Source organism: Macrosteles quadrilineatus, unplaced genomic scaffold, assembly GCF_028750875.1.
Source record: "Macrosteles quadrilineatus isolate MER2022 unplaced genomic scaffold, UCM_ALF_1.0 Scaffold_3__2_contigs__length_128488019, whole genome shotgun sequence".
NCBI lineage: Eukaryota > Metazoa > Arthropoda > Insecta > Hemiptera > Cicadellidae > Macrosteles > Macrosteles quadrilineatus.
This window is the reverse complement of record NW_026542596.1, coordinates 33,252,323-33,273,337: the sequence shown is the minus strand read 5'-3', so window position 1 is coordinate 33,273,337 and position 21,015 is coordinate 33,252,323. Positions and strand designations below refer to the sequence as shown.

The following is a 21,015-nucleotide window of genomic DNA, read 5'->3' as shown; positions in this document are numbered from 1 at the left end:
TTTACACAGTCCAGTAAAATGTTGAGGTCTCTCTGCATACATAGTATCAAATCCCGTGTATATCTAATCAAAATTAAGTTAAATAACTTTTTATTATTGGATAGCTGTTAATAGATAAATTGAGATTATTATTTGTTGTGGGATAACTATTCTAGAGGGATAAGCTAATGTCAAGGTTATCTTACACTTTTGGATGCCGACTACTTTACTGAGTTTAACATGGTTTTATTTACTTTCGAAAACTATTTAAGTATATATATATATTTTTTTTAAATAGATAGAGAATGCGTAGAATGTTAAAAGTAAAATTTATGCTTACGACAGAAAATTTTAAGGAATTTTTTTTTCCAAAATAATACAAAAGCTAACAGTGAATATTTTTCAAATTTTTCAATTTTTTTTTAATTAACGAAACAGTCGATAAAAACCAAATTTCTACTTTTAGTTTATGTTTTAATTTTTAAGTTTAAAATAATCTATTATTTTAAGCAACATTTATTAATTTTTGAACTTTTTTTATGTATAAATGGATATATTTTATAGACGTAAAGGATCTAAGAATGGGTTTAAAAAATTATCAAAATATAATTTATAAAAACATGTATCTAACTTATACTAGCTTATAGCGTTACATAAGTTATTCTTAGACTTCTGATTGTTTTATTACATGATATCAAGATATCGCTGATGGATGGACAAGAGGCAAAATGAACAATGAAGAAGGTAAGAAATTAAATTGTAAGAAAACCTATTTGGTTAGTTTTATATTGCTAATTAATATGCACATGAAATTAAAAACAAAACCACTACTGTAAAAGAGGTCATCTATTCTGTTAATAAATACAAACATTTCATAATAAGATACGTCTACAACTTGCGTTTTATGTAAAATAATTATAGTATTATCTTTGGGCAGTAGTTGTTTCGTTCTGCCAATGGTGCATGGTAGCTCGGGTGGCTAAGACTCCACACATTCCAGTAAAATGTTGAGATCTCTCTACATACGCAGTATCAAATCCCGTTGATATGCAATCAAAATTCAATTTCAATAATTTTTAATTATTGAATAGATTTGTTATAATAAAATTTAGATCATTAATTGTTGAGGCTTAACTCTTCTAGAGGGATAACCTAATGCCTAAGGTTATCTTACGCTTTTGGAAGTCGACTACTTTACTGAGTTTAACATGGTTAAAATTACTTTCGAAAACTATTTAAATATTTTTTTTTGAAATAGATAGAGAATGCTTAGAATATTAATAGAAAATTTGTCTTTTTACGACGGAACCTTTTACGGAATGTTATATACGAAAACAATTTAAAAGCTAAGCAGCGAATATTATTATATAAAAAAATTTAATTTATTTAAATAACGTAACACTCGATAAAAACACAATTTCTACTTTTGTTTATTGTTTTGATTTTTAAGTTTTAAATAAACTATTATTTTAAGCAATATTTTTCATATTTTAAACTATATTAATGTACGAATGGATATATTTTATAGACGTAAAAAGTTAAGAATGGGTTAAAAAAATTATCATAATATCATCTATAAAATCATGTATCCAACTCATTCTATTTCCTTCCATGACGAAAGTTATTTTTAGACTGCTGATTGTTTTATTACAGGATATGAAGATGGTGGTTCAAAGGGGTGGAAAAAAGACAAAATGAACAGTGATGAAGGTAAAAAATTAAATCGTAAAAAAACTTATTTGGGTAGTTTTATATCGCTAAGAAATATGCACATGAAATATAAATAAAATAATAAATAAAAACAATTCATAATAAGAAACGTCAAAAACTTGCCTTTTATGGTAATTAATTATAGTGTTATCTTTGAGCAGTAGGTGTCCTGTTCTGCCGATTGTGCATGGTAGCTCAGGTGGCTAAGACTTTACACAGTCCAGTAAAATGTTGAGGTCTCTCTGCATACATAGTATCAAATCCCGTGTATATCTAATCAAAATTAAGTTAAATAACTTTTTATTATTGGATAGCTGTTAATAGATAAATTGAGATTATTATTATTTGTGGGATAACTATTCTAGAGGGATAAGCTAATGTCAAGGTTATCTTACACTTTTGGATGCCGACTACTTTACTGAGTTTAACATGGTTTTATTTACTTTCGAAAACTATTTAAGTATTTATATATTTTTTTAAATAGATAGAGAATGCGTAGAATGTTAAAAGTAAAATTTATGCTTACGACAGAAAATTTTTAGGATTTTTTTTTCCAAAATAATACAAAAGCTAACAGTGAATATTTTTCAAATTTTTCAAATTTTTTTAATTAACGAAACAGTCGATAAAAACCAAATTTCTACTTTTAGTTTATGTTTTAATTTTTAAGTTTAAAATAATCTATTATTTTAAGCAACATTTATTAATTTTTGAACTTTTTTTATGTATAAATGGATATATTTTATAGACGTAAAGGATCTAAGAATGGGTTTAAAAAATTATCAAAATATAATTTATAAAAACATGTATCTAACTTATACTAGCTTATAGCGTTACATAAGTTATTCTTAGACTTCTGATTGTTTTATTACATGATATCAAGATATCGCTGATGGATGGACAAGAGGCAAAATGAACAATGAAGAAGGTAAGAAATTAAATTGTAAGAAAACCTATTTGGTTAGTTTTATATTGCTAATTAATATGCACATGAAATTAAAAACAAAACCACTACTGTAAAAGAGGTCATCTATTCTGTTAATAAATACAAACATTTCATAATAAGATACGTCTACAACTTGCGTTTTATGTAAAATAATTATAGTATTATCTTTGGACAGTAGTTGTTTCGTTCTGCCAATGGTGCATGGTAGCTCGGGTGGCTAAGACTCCACACATTCCAGTAAAATGTTGAGATATCTCTACATACGCAGTATCAAATCCCGTTGATATGCAATCAAAATTCAATTTCAATAATTTTTAATTATTGAATAGATTTGTAATAATAAAATTTAGATCATTAATTGTTGAGGCCTAACTCTTCTAGAGGGATAACCTAATGCCTAAGGTTATCTTACGCTTTTGGAAGTCGACTACTTTACTGAGTTTAACATGGTTAAAATTACTTTCGAAAACTATTTAAATATTTTTTTGAAATAGATAGAGAATGCTTAGAATATTAATAGAAAATTTGTCTTTTTACGACGGAACCTTTTACGGAATGTTATATACGAAAACAATTTAAAAGCTAAGCAGCGAATATTATTATTTAAAAAAATTTAATTTATTTAAATAACGTAACACTCGATAAAAACTCAATTTCTACTTTTGTTTATTGTTTTGATTTTTAAGTTTTAAATAAACTATTATTTTAAGCAATCTTTTTCATATTTTAAACTATATTAATGTACGGATGGATATATTTTATAGACGTAAAAAGTTAAGAATGGGTTAAAAAAATTATCATAATATCATCTATAAAATCATGTATCCAACTCATTCTATTTCCTTCCATGACGAAAGTTATTTTTAGACTGCTGATTGTTTTATTACAGGATATGAAGATGGTGGTTCAAAGGGGTGGAAAAAAGACAAAATGAACAGTGATGAAGGTAAAAAATTAAATCGTAAAAAAACTCATTTGGGTAGTTTTATATCGCTAAGAAATATGCACATGAAATATAAATAAAATAATAAATAAAAACAATTCATAATAAGAAACGTCAAAAACTTGCCTTTTATGGTAATTAATTATTGTGTTATCTTTGAGCAGTAGGTGTCCTGTTCTGCCGATTGTGCATGGTAGCTCAGGTGGCTAAGACTTTACACAGTCCAGTAAAATGTTGAGGTCTCTCTGCATACATAGTATCAAATCCCGTGTATATCTAATCAAAATTAAGTTAAATAACTTTTTATTATTGGATAGCTGTTAATAGATAAATTGAGATTATTATTTGTTGTGGGATAACTATTCTAGAGGGATAAGCTAATGTCAAGGTTACCTTACACTTTTGGATGCCGACTACTTTACTGAGTTTAACATGGTTTTATTTACTTTCGAAAACTATTTAAGTATATATATATATTTTTTTTAAATAGATAGAGAATGCGTAGAATGTTAAAAGTAAAATTTATGCTTACGACAGAAAATTTTAAGGATTTTTTTTTCCAAAATAATACAAAAGCTAACAGTGAATATTTTTCAAATTTTTCAATTTTTTTTAATTAACGAAACAGTCGATAAAAACCAAATTTCTACTTTTAGTTTATGTTTTAATTTTTAAGTTTAAAATAATCTATTATTTTAAGCAACATTTATTAATTTTTGAACTTTTTTTATGTATAAATGGATATATTTTATAGACGTAAAGGATCTAAGAATGGGTTTATAAAATTATCAAAATATAATTTATAAAAACATGTATCTAACTTATACTAGCTTATAGCGTTACATAAGTTATTCTTAGACTTCTGATTGTTTTATTACATGATATCAAGATATCGCTGATGGATGGACAAGAGGCAAAATAAACAATGAAGAAGGTAAGAAATTAAATTGTAAGAAAACCTATTTGGTTAGTTTTATATTGCTAATTAATATGCACATGAAATTAAAAACAAAACCACTACTGTAAAAGAGGTCATCTATTCTGTTAATAAATACAAACATTTCATAATAAGATACGTCTACAACTTGCGTTTTATGTAAAATAATTATAGTATTATCTTTGGGCAGTAGTTGTTCGTTCTGCCAATGGTGCATGGTAGCTCGGGTGGCTAAGACTCCACACATTCCAGTAAAATGTTGAGATCTCTCTACATACGCAGTATCAAATCCCGTTGATATGCAATCAAAATTCAATTTCAATAATTTTTAATTATTGAATAGATTTGTAATAATAAAATTTAGATCATTAATTGTTGAGGCTTAACTCTTCTAGAGGGATAACCTAATGCCTAAGGTTATCTTACGCTTTTGGAAGTCGACTACTTTACTGAGTTTAACATGGTTAAAATTACTTTCGAAAACTATTTAAATATTTTTTTGAAATAGATAGAGAATGCTTAGAATATTAATAGAAAATTTGTCTTTTTACGACGGAACCTTTTACGGAATGTTATATACGAAAACAATTTAAAAGCTAAGCAGCGAATATTATTATTTAAAAAAATTTAGTTTATTTAAATAACGTAACACTCGATAAAAACACAATTTCTACTTTTGTTTATTGTTTTGATTTTTAAGTTTTAAATAAACTATTATTTTAAGCAATCTTTTTCATATTTTAAACTATATTTATGTACGGATGGATATATTTTATAGACGTAAAAAGTTAAGAATGGGTTAAAAAAATTATCATAATATCATCTATAAAATCATGTATCCAACTCATTCTATTTCCTTCCATGACGAAAGTTATTTTTAGACTGCTGATTGTTTTATTACAGGATATGAAGATGGTGGTTCAAAGGGGTGGAAAAAAGACAAAATGAACAGTGATGAAGGTAAAAAATTAAATCGTAAAAAAACTTATTTGGGTAGTTTTATATCGCTAAGAAATATGCACATGAAATATAAATAAAATAATAAATAAAAACAATTCATAATAAGAAACGTCAAAAACTTGCCTTTTATGGTAATTAATTATAGTGTTATCTTTGAGCAGTAGGTGTCCTGTTCTGCCGATTGTGCATGGTAGCTCAGGTGGCTAAGACTTTACACAGTCCAGTAAAATGTTGAGGTCTCTCTGCATACATAGTATCAAATCCCGTGTATATCTAATCAAAATTAAGTTAAATAACTTTTTATTATTGGATAGCTGTTAATAGATAAATTGAGATTATTATTTGTTGTGGGATAACTATTCTAGAGGGATAAGCTAATGTCAAGGTTATCTTACACTTTTGGATGCCGACTACTTTACTGAGTTTAACATGGTTTTATTTACTTTCGAAAACTATTCAAGTATATATATTTTTTTTTTTAAATAGATAGAGAATGCGTAGAATGTTAAAAGGAAAATTTATGCTTACGACAGAAAATTTTAAGGAATTTTTTTCCAAAATAATACAAAAGCTAACAGTGAATATTTTTTAAATTTTTCAAATTTTTTTAATTAACGAAACAGTCGATAAAAACCAAATTTCTACTTTTAGTTTATGTTTTAATTTTTAAGTTTAAAATAATGTATTATTTTAAGCAACATTTATTAATTTTTGAACTTTTTTTATGTATAAATGGATATATTTTATAGACGTAAAGGATCTAAGAATGGGTTTAAAAAATTATCAAAATATAATTTATAAAAACATGTATCTAACTTATACTAGCTTATAGCGTTACATAAGTTATTCTTAGACTTCTGATTGTTTTATTACATGATATCAAGATATCGCTGATGGATGGACAAGAGGAAAAATGAACAATGAAGAAGGTAAGAAATTAAATTGTAAGAAAACCTATTTGGTTAGTTTTATATTGCTAATTAATATGCACATGAAATTAAAAACAAAACCACTACTGTAAAAGAGGTCATCTATTCTGTTAATAAATACAAACATTTCATGATAAGATACGTCTACAACTTGCGTTTTATGTAAAATAATTATAGTATTATCTTTGGGCAGTAGTTGTTTCGTTCTGCCAATGGTGCATGGTAGCTCGGGTGGCTAAGACTCCACACATTCCAGTAAAATGTTGAGATCTCTCTACATACGCAGTATCAAATCCCGTTGATATGCAATCAAAATTCAATTTCAATAATTTTTAATTATTGAATAGATTTGTAATAATAAAATTTAGATCATTAATTGTTGAGGCTTAACTCTTCTAGAGGGATAACCAAATGCCTAAGGTTATCTTACGCATTTGGAAGTCGACTACTTCACTGAGTTTAACATGGTTAAAATTACTTTCGAAAACTATTTAAATATTTTTTTGAAATAGATAGAGAATGCTTAGAATATTAATAGAAAATTTGTCTTTTTACGACGGAACCTTTTACGGAATGTTATATACGAAAACAATTTAAAAGCTAAGCAGCGAATATTATTATTTAAAAAAATTAATTTATTTAAATAACGTAACAGTCGATAAAAACACAATATCTACTTTTGTTTATTGTTTTGATTTTTAAGTATTAAATAAACTATTATTTTAAGCAATCTTTTTCATATTTTAAACTATATTAATGTACGGATGGATATATTTTATAGACGTAAAAAGTTAAGAATGGGTTAAAAAAATTATCATAATATCATCTATAAAATCATGTATCCAACTCATTCTATTTCCTTCCATGACGAAAGTTATTTTTAGACTGCTGATTGTTTTATTACAGGATATGAAGATGGTGGTTCAAAGGGGTGGAAAAAATACAAAATGAACAGTGATGAAGGTAAAAAATTAAATCGTAAAAAAACTCATTTCGGTAGTTTTATATCGCTAAGAAATATGCACATGAAATATAAATAAAATAATAAATAAAAACAATTCATAATAAGAAACGTCAAAAACTTGCCTTTTATGGTAATTAATTATAGTGTTATCTTTGAGCAGTAGGTGTCCTGTTCTGCCGATTGTGCATGGTAGCTCAGGTGGCTAAGACTTTACACAGTCCAGTAAAATGTTGAGGTCTCTCTGCATACATAGTATCAAATCCCGTGTATATCTAATCAAAATTAAGTTAAATAACTTTTTATTATTGGATAGCTGTTAATAGATAAATTGAGATTATTATTTGTTGTGGGATAACTATTCTAGAGGGATAAGCTAATGTCAAGGTTATCTTACACTTTTGGATGCCGACTACTTTACTGAGTTTAACATGGTTTTATTTACTTTCGAAAACTATTTAAGTATATATATATATTTTTTTAAATAGATAGAGAATGCGTAGAATGTTAAAAGGAAAATTTATGCTTACGACAGAAAATTTTAAGGAATTTTTTTTCCAAAATAATACAAAAGCTAACAGTGAATATTTTTTAAATTTTTCAAATTTTTTTAATTAACGAAACAGTCGATAAAAACCAAATTTCTACTTTTAGTTTATGTTTTAATTTTTAAGTTTAAAATAATGTATTATTTTAAGCAACATTTATTAATTTTTGAACTTTTTTTATGTATAAATGGATATATTTTATAGACGTAAAGGATCTAAGAATGGGTTTAAAAAATTATCAAAATATAATTTATAAAAACATGTATCTAACTTATACTAGCTTATAGCGTTACATAAGTTATTCTTAGACTTCTGATTGTTTTATTACATGATATCAAGATATCGCTGATGGATGGACAAGAGGAAAAATGAACAATGAAGAAGGTAAGAAATTAAATTGTAAGAAAACCTATTTGGTTAGTTTTATATTGCTAATTAATATGCACATGAAATTAAAAACAAAACCACTACTGTAAAAGAGGTCATCTATTCTGTTAATAAATACAAACATTTCATGATAAGATACGTCTACAACTTGCGTTTTATGTAAAATAATTATAGTATTATCTTTGGGCAGTAGTTGTTTCGTTCTGCCAATGGTGCATGGTAGCTCGGGTGGCTAAGACTCCACACATTCCAGTAAAATGTTGAGATCTCTCTACATACGCAGTATCAAATCCCGTTGATATGCAATCAAAATTCAATTTCAATAATTTTTAATTATTGAATAGATTTGTAATAATAAAATTTAGATCATTAATTGTTGAGGCTTAACTCTTCTAGAGGGATAACCAAATGCCTAAGGTTATCTTACGCATTTGGAAGTCGACTACTTCACTGAGTTTAACATGGTTAAAATTACTTTCGAAAACTATTTAAATATGTTTTTGAAATAGATAGAGAATGCTTAGAATATTAATAGAAAATTTGTCTTTTTACGACGAAACCTTTTACGGAATGTTATATACGAAAACAATTTAAAAGCTAAGCAGCGAATATTATTATTTAAAAAAATTAATTTATTTAAATAACGTAACAGTCGATAAAAACACAATTTCTACTTTTGTTTATTGTTTTGATTTTTAAGTATTAAATAAACTATTATTTTAAGCAATCTTTTTCATATTTTAAACTATATTAATGTACGGATGGATATATTTTATAGACGTAAAAAGTTAAGAATGGGTTAAAAAAATTATCATAATATCATCTATAAAATCATGTATCCAACTCATTCTATTTCCTTCCATGACGAAAGTTATTTTTAGACTGCTGATTGTTTTATTACAGGATATGAAGATGGTGGTTCAAAGGGGTGGAAAAAAGACAAAATGAACAGTGATGAAGGTAAAAAATTAAATCGTAAAAAAACTTATTTGGGTAGTTTTATATCGCTAAGAAATATGCACATGAAATATAAATAAAATAATAAATAAAAACAATTCATAATAAGAAACGTCAAAAACTTGCCTTTTATGGTAATTAATTATAGTGTTATCTTTGAGCAGTAGGTGTCCTGTTCTGCCGATTGTGCATGGTAGCTCAGGTGGCTAAGACTTTACACAGTCCAGTAAAATGTTGAGGTCTCTCTGCATACATAGTATCAAATCCCGTGTATATCTAATCAAAATTAAGTTAAATAACTTTTTATTATTGGATAGCTGTTAATAGATAAATTGAGATTATTATTTGTTGTGGGATAACTATTCTAGAGGGATAAGCTAATGTCAAGGTTATCTTACACTTTTGGATGCCGACTACTTTACTGAGTTTAACATGGTTTTATTTACTTTCGAAAACTATTTAAGTATATATATAATTTTTTTTAAATAGATAGAGAATGCGTAGAATGTTAAAAGGAAAATTTATGCTTACGACAGAAAATTTTAAGGAATTTTTTTTCCAAAATAATACAAAAGCTAACAGTGAATATTTTTTAAATTTTTCAAATTTTTTTAATTAACGAAACAGTCGATAAAAACCAAATTTCTACTTTTAGTTTATGTTTTAATTTTTAAGTTTAAAATAATGTATTATTTTAAGCAACATTTATTAATTTTTGAACTTTTTTTATGTATAAATGGATATATTTTATAGACGTAAAGGATCTAAGAATGGGTTTAAAAAATTATCAAAATATAATTTATAAAAACATATATCTAACTTATACTAGCTTATAGCGTTACATAAGTTATTCTTAGACTTCTGATTGTTTTATTACATGATATCAAGATATCGCTGATGGATGGACAAGAGGAAAAATGAACAATGAAGAAGGTAAGAAATTAAATTGTAAGAAAACCTATTTGGTTAGTTTTATATTGCTAATTAATATGCACATGAAATTAAAAACAAAACCACTACTGTAAAAGAGGTCATCTATTCTGTTAATAAATACAAACATTTCATGATAAGATACGTCTACAACTTGCGTTTTATGTAAAATAATTATAGTATTATCTTTGGGCAGTAGTTGTTTCGTTCTGCCAATGGTGCATGGTAGCTCGGGTGGCTAAGACTCCACACATTCCAGTAAAATGTTGAGATCTCTCTACATACGCAGTATCAAATCCCGTTGATATGCAATCAAAATTCAATTTCAATAATTTTTAATTATTGAATAGATTTGTAATAATAAAATTTAGATCATTAATTGTTGAGGCTTAACTCTTCTAGAGGGATAACCAAATGCCTAAGGTTATCTTACGCATTTGGAAGTCGACTACTTCACTGAGTTTAACATGGTTAAAATTACTTTCGAAAACTATTTAAATATGTTTTTGAAATAGATAGAGAATGCTTAGAATATTAATAGAAAATTTGTCTTTTTACGACGGAACCTTTTACGGAATGGTATATACGAAAAGAATTTAAAAGCTAAGCAGCGAATATTATTTAAAAAAATTAATTTATTTAAATAACGTAACAGTCGATAAAAACACAATTTCTACTTTTGTTTATTAGATTATAAAAGGTATAATGTTACCTGGATCTGCCAGAGTAATCCAAAGGCTGTCTGTCGAGACTACGCGTTTCGAAGCATTAATAGCTTCATCATCAGGTCTTCAAGAACACTTATCACTCATCAGAGGTCGTAAAATAAATATAATTTTTACAAACATACATACGAAAAATAAGTAGGCCTACGAACCGCGTGCGCGCACTTGGACAGGTTTGTTATGACTGCAGCGGTGAAGGTTGGTGTCGCGAACTTTGTCCCTTGCCGGTCAGCTGTTCCTGGTTAGCTATTACAGTATCATACAATGCATTTGACTGGAACTTTAGTTTGTCGTTTAATAGATCATTACTATGGCCTTTCGTTGCTTTGTATATCTCGTATTCTTCTATGGCGTTCATGAAGCTTCCTTTTGTGCAAAAATGTAGGGGTTTGTTTCAAAATTTGTATAGTTATGATTTTCATTAATCAGATGGGCTGCATAATTGGATTTTAAATGATTTTTTTTGCTTTTGGGAGGTGTTCTTTGAATCTGGTTTTGAAAGCACGGCCGGTTTGTCCTATATAAAAACTATTGCAATCATCACAAGATAATCTGTAAACTCCAGTTTTTTCCTGTGTTTCTAGATTATTACTGGACGATGGATTTAGTAATCGATGTAGTTTGTTGGAAGTCCTAAACGCTATCCCAATGTTTTTATTTTTTAATTCGTTTTTCAGTATATTCTGTAGCCTTGTACCATACTCTGATGTTACAAAAATTTTGTCAATTGGGCTATCTAATCTGTTATCATTGGCTTTTTTCTTTAATAGTTTTTTGATAAGTTTATCAATCGTGGTGGTTTTAAACCCATCTCATTGGGCAATGTATTTGATCGTGTTTAATTCTTTGTTAAAATTATCTTGGCTTAATGGGACGGTGAGCAACCGGTGAACAAACCTGTTATATGCTGCCATTTTTTTGTTTTGTGGCATGGTGTGAAGTTGCATGTATGGTTTTGTCGGTTAGCGTAGGTTTTCTATAAATATCAAATTCAAATGAGTTTTCTGTTTTAATTAATGTTATATCAAGAAAGTTTAACCTGTCGTTGATTTTCAATTCTATGGTAAACTGTAGGCTAGGGTTTATTATATTTATATACTTAGTAAATATCTCTAGTTGTCTTACGTTGCCATCATACAAGATTGCGATGTCATCGATATAACGGTAGTAAAATTCAATCTTATCTTTTTAGCGGTTGTTATCAGTCTATATGTTATTGTTTTCGAAACTTTTCAGATATATTTCAGCTAGGATTCCTAAAAGAGGCGATCCCATTGCTAGTCCATCGTTTTGTATATAATATTCATTGTTAAAAGTAAAGTAGTTCTATTGGGTTACTATTTTTGTTAATGTGATGAGTTCATTAATGGCTTCCTCACAAAGATTAGAATTGCTCTTTAGACTGTCTTCTATGAATTGTATATGCCACGGGTACATTTGTGTATAAATTAACTATGTCCAGCGATGCCAGTGTATATCTAGGTTTGAATTCAGTGGTACTAGTTTTGTGAATCAAATCAATACTGTTAATTAGGCTATGACTGTTAGGTAAAATAATTTGTTGTTTAATTATCCTTTCTAGGCTTTTAGCGACTTGGTAGCTGGGTGCTAGCATGTAGTTCACTAGAGGGCGAATGGAAATTTGATCTTTATGCAATTTCGGTTGGCCTTTGAGTTGTGGTGCTTTGGCGTTGATGGGTTTTAATCTCCTGATTTCTGTGTCGGTGAATAGTGTTACACTTTTATTTAGAGCAGTATTTAAGGTTTTTGTAAACTTGGCTGTCGGATCTTTGTTGAGTCTCTCTAAGTTGTTTTTGTTGATAAAATCTAAAACCTTAGTATTATAATCATTTTTGTACATGGCGACTAGAGAGTTACCGTTGTCCGCCTTATTTATAATCAAATTATTTTCCTGTTTATTGTTCTTAATACATTTTTTTTACCTCTTGTTTTTGCATTTAACTGAGTCTTTTGTTTGAACTAAAAACAGTAATCCTGAGACAAGAAACAACATGAAGTTTTGTTTATTGTTAATTGTTGTGTTAATGTTGATAAAATCTAAAACCTTAGTATTATAATCATTTTTGTACATGGCGACTAGAGAGTTACCGTTGTCCGCCTTATTTATAATCAAATTATTTTCCTGTTTATTGTTCTTAATACATTTTTTTATCTCTTGTTTTTGCATTTAACTAAGTCTTTTGTTTAAACTAAAAACAGTAATCCTGAGACAAGAAACAACATGAAGTTTTGTTTATTTGATTTTTAAGTTCTAAAAATTCTTTTATTTTAAGCAACCGTTTTCAAATTTCAAACTATATTAATGTAAGGATAGATATATTTTATATACTTAAAAAAGTTAAGAATGGGTTTGAAAAATTATCAAAATATCATCTATAAAATCATGTATTATATTGCTAATTAATCTGCACATGAAATTAAAAACAAAACCACTACTGTAAAAAAATCATATATTGTGTTAATAAATACAAACAATTTATAATAAGATACGTATACAACTTGCGTTTTATGTAAAATAATTATAGTATTATCTTTGAGCAGTAGTTGTTACGTTCTGCCAATGGTGCATGGTAGCTCGGGTGGCTAAGACTCCACACATTCCAGTAAAATGTTGAGATCTCTCTACATACGCAGTATCAAATCCCGTTGATATGCAATCAAAATTCAATTTCAATAATTTTTAATTATTGAATAGATTTGTAATAATAAAATTTAGATCATTAATTGTTGAGGCTTAACTCTTCTAGAGGGATAACCTAATGCCTAAGGTTATCTTACGCTTTTGGAAGTCGACTACTTTACTGAGTTTAACATGGTTAAAATTACTTTCGAAAACTATTTAAATATTTTTTTGAAATAGATAGAGAATGCTTAGAATATTAATAGAAAATTTGTCTTTTTACGACGGAACCTTTTACGGAATGTTATATACGAAAAAAATTTAAAAGCTAAGCAGCGAATATTATTTAAAAAAATTTTAATTTATTTAAATAACGTAACAGTCGATAAAAACACAATTTCTACTTTTGTTTATTGTTTTGATTTTTAAGTTTTAAATAATCTATTATTTTAAGCAACCTTTTTCAAATTTTAAACTATATTAATGTAAGGATGGATATATTTTATATGCGTAAAAATTTAATAAAAGTTAAAAATTATCATTATACTATCTATAAAATCATGTATCTAACTCATTCTATTTTCTACCGTGACGAAAGTTATTCTTAGCCTGATGATTGTTTTATTACAGGATATGAAGATGGTGGTTCAATGGGGTGGAAAAATGACCAAATGAACAATGATGGAGGTAAAAAATTAAATCGTAACAAAACTTATTTGGATAGTTTTATATCGCTAAGAAAAATGCAAATGAAATATAAATTAAATAATAAATAAAAACGATTCATAATAAGAATTGTCAAAAACTTGCGTTTTATGGTAATGAATTATAGTGTTATCTTTGAGCAGTAGTTGTCCCGTTCTGCCGATTGTGCATGGTAGCTCAGGTGGCTAAGACTTTACACAGTCCAGTAAAATGTTGAGGTCTCTCTTCATACGCCTTAACAAATCCTGTTTATATCAAATCAACATTAAGTTGAATAACTTTTTATTATTGGATAGCTGTTAATAGATAAATTGAGATTATTATTTGTTGTGGGATAACTATTCTAGAGGGATAAGCTAATGTCAATGTTATCTTACGCTTTTGGAAACCGACTACTTTACTGAGTTTAACATGGTTTCATTTACTTTCAAAAACTATTTAATTTTTTTTTTTTTTATAAATAGAGAATGCGTAGAATGTTAAAATGAAAATTTATTCTTACGACAGCAACTTTTACGGAATGGTATATACAAAAAGAGTTCAAAAGCTAAGCAGTGAATATTTTTTAAATTTTTTTACTCTTATTTAATTAACGTAACAGTCGATTAAACCCCAATTTCTACTTTTGTTTTATGTTTTAATTTTAGCGAATTTCCCTATAGGGAAGTAGCTATTACCGTAGGTGGCACGGTAAGACCTAGACCCAGGACCGATTTACTTTTTCATTTTGATGTCCCCAGAGTCCAAAAACACGATTCCTTCAAATTTTTATATATGTATATATATATATACATATAGACTTATATATATATATATATATATATATATATATATATATACGTCCACGAACGCAATAACTTGAGTAATTTTTGTCCGATTTTGATGAAATTTGGTTTAAAGGTGTAAAGTGGGATAAACTTGAATGAGTTTGCGAACCAGCACAATCGGACCATGGGAACGGGGCTTTATGGGGGGTTTTGACCCTCAAAACACAAAATTTCCCAATTTCTCTTTAGACTTTTTTAGAGAGCTTAAAAAAACAAATAATTTATTATATAAAAGTATTTTTGTTCGATTGTTAGTAACGGAGAAAATTAAAAAAATTGTAAATTTAAAATTCCCATGTTATTCTTTTGGAGAATATTGTCAAATGTTGTAGTTTGCTTGTTTATGGATATAATTTGATCAAACTTGGCAAATGTATTTATTTTGTACTAAGCTATCAATATTTTACTCAAAAACACACTTTATTAGTTTCCTTGTAGCAGCAAACCTAGGTACTCGTTAAACCTAATGTTATTAAAATATATTTAACTGAAAATCAATTCAGACAAATGGAAATTCGCTTAGTCGGCAGGTTTGCTGTGGCGGGGGTATTTTAGTTTAAAATAATCTATTATTAAAAATTATCAAAATATAATTTATAAAAACATGTATCAAAGTCGTACTAACTTCTAGCATTACATAAGTTATTCTTAGACTGCTGATTTTTTTATTACAGGATATCAAGATGGCGGTGTAAGAGGTTGGGAAAAAGTCAAAATGAACAAAGATGAAGGTAAGAAATTAAATTTTAATAAAACCTATTTGGGTACTTTTATATTGCTAAATAATATGCACATGAAATTAAAAACAAAACTACTACGGTAAAAAAGTCATATATTGTGTTAATAAATACAAACATTTCATAATTAGATACGTCTACAACTTGCGTTTTATGTAATGTAATTATAGTATTATCTTTAAGCAGTAGTTGTTACGTTCTGCCAATGGTGCATGGTAGCTCGGGTGGCTAAGACTATATACATTCCTAGTAAAATGTTGAGATCTCTCTACATACGCAGTATCAAATCCCGTTGATATCCAATCAAAATTAAATTTAATAACTTTTAATTATTAGATGGATTTGTAATAAAAAATTGAGATCATTAATTGTTGAGGCTTAACTCTTCTAGAGGGATAACCTAATGCCTAAGGTTATCTTACGCTTTTGGAAGTCGACTACTTTACTGAGTTTAACATGGTTAAAATTACTTTCGAAAACTATTTAAATATTTTTTTGAAATAGATAGAGAATGCTAAGAATATTAATAGTAAATTTTCTTTTTACGACGGAACCTCTTACGGAATGGTATATACGAAAACAATTTAAAAGCTAAGCAACGAATATTATAATTTAAAAAATTTTAATTTATTTAAATAACTTAACAGTCGATAAAAACACAATTTCTACTTTTATTCATTGTTTTGATTTTTAAGTTTTGAATAATCTATTATTTTAAGCAACTTTTTTCATATTTTAAACTATATTAATGTAAGGATGGATATATTTTATAGACGTAAAAAGTTAAGAATGGGTTTAAAAAATTATCAAAATATCATCTAAAAAATCATTGTGTCCAACTCATTCTATTTCCTACCGTGACGAAAATTATTCTTAGACTGTTGATTGTTTTATTACAGGATATAAAGATGGTGGTTCAATGGGAGGATGTGAGGATGTTGATTCAATAGGGTGGAAAAAAGACAAAATGAACAATGATGAAGGTAAAAAATTAAATCATAACAAATTGAGAATGCTAAGAATATTAACAGAAATTTTCTTTTTACGACGGAACCTTTTACGGAATGGTATATACGAAAAGAATTTAAAAGCTAAGCAGCGACTATTATTTACAAATTTTTTATTTATTTAAATAACGTAACAGTCGATAAACACACAATTTTTCCTTTTGTTTACTGTCTTGATTTTTAAGTTTTAAATAATCTATTAATTTCAGCAACCTTTTTCAAATTTTAAAATATATTAATGTAATGATGGATATATTTTATATTCGTAAAAAAGTTAAGAATAGGTTTAAAAAATTATCAAAATTTCATCTATAAAATCATGTATCCAACTCATTCTATTTTCTACCGTCACGAAAGTTATTCTTAGACTGCTGATTGCTTTATTACAGGATATGAAGATGGTGGTTCAATGGGCTGGAAAAAAGTCAAAATGAATAATGATGAAGGTAAAAAATTAAATCGTAACAAAACCTATTTGGGTTAATTTATATTGCTAAAAAATGTGCACCTGAAATATAAATAAAAACAATTTATAATAAGAAACGTCTACTACTTGTCTTTTATATTAATTAATTAAAGTGTTTTCTTTGAGCAGTAGTTGTTCCGGTTTGCCGATTGTGCATGGTAGCTCAAGTGGCTAAGACTTTACACAGTCCAGTAAAATGTTGAGGTCTCTCTACATACGCAATATCAAATCCCCTTTATATCTAATCAAAATTAAGTTAAATAACTTTTTAGTATTGAATAGCTGTAATTAATAATTAAGATTATTATTTGTTGTAAAATAACTATTCTAGAGGGATAAGCTAATGTCAAGGTTATCTTACGCTTTTGAAAGCCGATTCTTTACCGAGTTTAACATTATTTCATTTTCTTTCGAAAACTATTTAAATATTTTATTGAAATAGATAGAGAATGCGTAGAATGTTAATAGTAAAATTTATTCTTACTTCAGAAACTTTTACAGAATTGAATGGTATATACGAAAAAAATTCATAAGCTAAGCAGTGAATATTTTTTAAATTTATTTCATTAACGTAACAGTCAATGAAAACCCAATTTCTACTTTTTTTATGTTTTAATTTTTAATTATAAAATAATCTATTATTTTAAGCAACCTCTATCAATTTTTGAACTATTTTAATGTTAGGATGGATATTTATAGACGTAAATGAACTAAGAATGGGTTTAAAAAATTATTAATATATAAGTTATAAAAACATGTATCCAACTCATACTAGCTTCTAGCATTACATAAGTTATTCTTAGACTGCTGATTGTTTTATTACAGGATATCAAGATGGCGGTGCAATATGTTCGGGAAATGTCAAAATGAACAATGATGAAGGTAAGAAATTAAATTGTAAGAAAACCTATTTGGTTAGTTTTTTATTTGCTAAATAATATGCACACGAAATTAAAAACAAATCCACTACTGTAAAAAAGGTAATATATTGTGTTAATAAATACAAACAATTCATAATAAGATACGTCTACAACATGCGTTTTATGTAAAATAATTATAGTATTATCTTTGAGCAGTAGTTGTTACGTTCTGCCAATGGTGAATGGTAGCTCGGGTGGCTAAGACTCTACACATTCCAGGAAAATGTTTATCCTGGTGTGTAGTATGTTAAGTCGACTACTTTACTGAGTTTAATATGGTTTAAATCACTTTCGAAACTTATTTAAATATTTGTTTTTAAATATATAGAGAATTTAAGACTATTAATAGTAAATTTTCTTTTTAAGACGCAAACTTTTTACGGAATAATACGAGTATACGAAAAGAATTAAAAAGATAATCAGCGAATATTATTTAAAAAAAATTAATTTATTTAAATAACGTAACAATCGATAAAAACACAATTTCTACTTTTGTTTTATGTTATATTTTTAAGTTTATAATAGGACTAATCTATAATTTTGAGCAACCTTTTTCAAATTTTGAACTATTTAAATATAAGCATAGATATATTTTGTAGATGAAATAATGTTTAGAATGGGTTTTGAAACATTTTAATGTTTGATGTCAAATAATAAATATATAATTATCTTTGAGCAGTAGTTGTTACGTTCTGCGAATGGTGCATGGAAGCTCAGTTGGCTAAAACTTTATACGGTCCAGTAAAATGTGTATTTCTCTCTCTACATATGCGGCTTTAAATCCCGTAGATATTCGATCAAAATTGAGTTTAATAATCCTTAATTGTTGGATAGCTTTGTAATAAACTAGTAGTACGCTTATTCTGCGCGTAACGGGATGAGTAAACATGAGCGCAATAATGAAAGAGTCCACCCACACCTAGCCTACTTACCGGTGTCACTGGTGAACACAATAATGTTATTTGTATGGGCAAATCAACCAAATCTCAGTCAACAACAATCCTAACTTCTCGTCCATTAATTAACCAAAGTCATTGGTAATATACGTAATGGATTTCCAACAGTTATCGATAGGAGGTAAATCCATCGTTCCTGTACAAAACTTCTTTTGATTAAATAAAACCTATTTCCATATTTTTTATGAGGCCTATCATAGACAAAACTAAGCCAAACTGAACTAATCTAACTTAAAATTGCAAAAGCACAGTGTAAGGAATCTCCAAAAAAATGTCGTATTGCTTACAATGATAATTTATATCAACGATAGCGCTATTTTATCATATAAAAATGATTAAAAACCCAATAAATGTTTATCTAAATAATTAATCTAAATGCCATAAACGGTTCCCACACTCCGCACTGATTGAATTTACCACTTCCATCGCCATACCTACGTCGTGGACCTGTTTTCCTCCCTTCCCCCAGCATTTTAGTATTGAATGTACATTAATCTAACTACCACAAACTGTTCCCACACTCAGAACTTCTCGCGTTTACCAAATCCTTCCCCACTTCCTACGACGTGGACCTGTTTTCCTCCCTTCCCATAGCCTTTTGGTATTGCAGATGCATTTATCTAACTGCCACCATCGGTTCCCACACTCCGCACTGCTCGCTTTGACTACTTCCTTCGCCACTTACTACGCCATGGACCTGTTTTCCACCCTTTTCAAAGCATTTTAGTATTGCAACTGTTCCATTTCAGATACATAAATCTAACTGTCACCAAATGGTTCCCACACTCCGCATTTCTCACCAAGACTACTTCCTTTATCACTTCCTACGTCGTGGAGATGTTTTCCTCCCTTCCCATAGCTATTGCAGGTACATTAATCTAACTGCCACAAAGGGTTCCCACACTCTGGAATGCTCGCCTTGACTACTTCCTTCACCGCTTCCTACGTCTTAGACCTGTTTCCCTCCCTTCCTATAGCATTTTAGAATTTCAAATAGAATAATTTAACTTTCACTAAGGGTTGCCACTTTCACACTCCGGACTGCTCACCTTGACTACATCCTTCACCGCTTCCTACGTCGTGGACCTGTTTCCCTCCCTTCCCATAGCATTTTAGAATTGCAAATACATTAATCTAACTGTCACAAAGAATTCCCACACTCTGGACTGTTCACCTTGACTACTTCCTTCACTACTTCCTACGTCGTGGACCTGATTCACTCTCTTCTCATAGCATTTTATTATTGCAGATACATTAATCTAACTGTCACAAAGGGTTTCTACACTCTGGACTGCTCGCCTTGACTACTTTCTTCACCACTTCCTACGTCGTGGACCTGTTTCCTTCCCTTCCTATAGCATTTTAGTATTGCAGGTACATTAATCTAACTGTCACAAAGGGTTTCTACACTCCGGACGGATCGCCTTGACTACTTCCTTCACCGCTTCCTACGTCGTGGACCTGTTTCCCTCCCATCCTATAGCATTTTAGTATTGCAGGTACATTAATCTAACTGTCACCAAGAGTTTCTACACTCCGGACGGCTCGCCTTGACTACTTCCTTCATTACTTCCTACGTGTCGTGGACCTGTTTCCCTCCCTTCCCATAGCATTTTTAGAATTGCAGATTCATGATTCTAATTGTCACAAAGGCTTCCCACACTCCGGTCTGCTCGCATGGACTACTTCCTTCACAACTTCTTAGATCGTGGACCTGTTTCCCTCCCTTCCCATAGCATTTTATTATTGCAGATACATTAATCTAACTGTCACAAAGGGTTTCTACACTCCGGACTGCTCGCCTTGACTACTTCCTTCACTACTTCACTACTTTATACATCGTA

At 28.5% G+C, this 21,015-nt stretch overlaps 1 protein-coding gene across 1 annotated transcript in view; it reads left to right on the top strand.

The window, feature by feature from the left end:
• LOC128989094 (uncharacterized protein DDB_G0290685-like) overlaps positions 1–19,928 on the top strand; it is a 65,734-nt gene extending 45,806 nt beyond the window's left edge. The window contains exons 19-26 of the mRNA XM_054410953.1: positions 1,633–1,689; positions 3,525–3,581; positions 5,419–5,475; positions 9,204–9,260; positions 14,184–14,240; positions 15,760–15,816; positions 16,722–16,805; positions 19,921–19,928. Coding sequence (XP_054266928.1) covers positions 1,633–1,689; positions 3,525–3,581; positions 5,419–5,475; positions 9,204–9,260; positions 14,184–14,240; positions 15,760–15,816; positions 16,722–16,805; positions 19,921–19,928 — 434 coding nt within the window. The remainder of the gene's footprint in view (positions 1–1,632; positions 1,690–3,524; positions 3,582–5,418; positions 5,476–9,203; positions 9,261–14,183; positions 14,241–15,759; positions 15,817–16,721; positions 16,806–19,920) is intronic.
• The last annotated feature ends 1,087 nt before the right edge of the window (positions 19,929–21,015 follow it).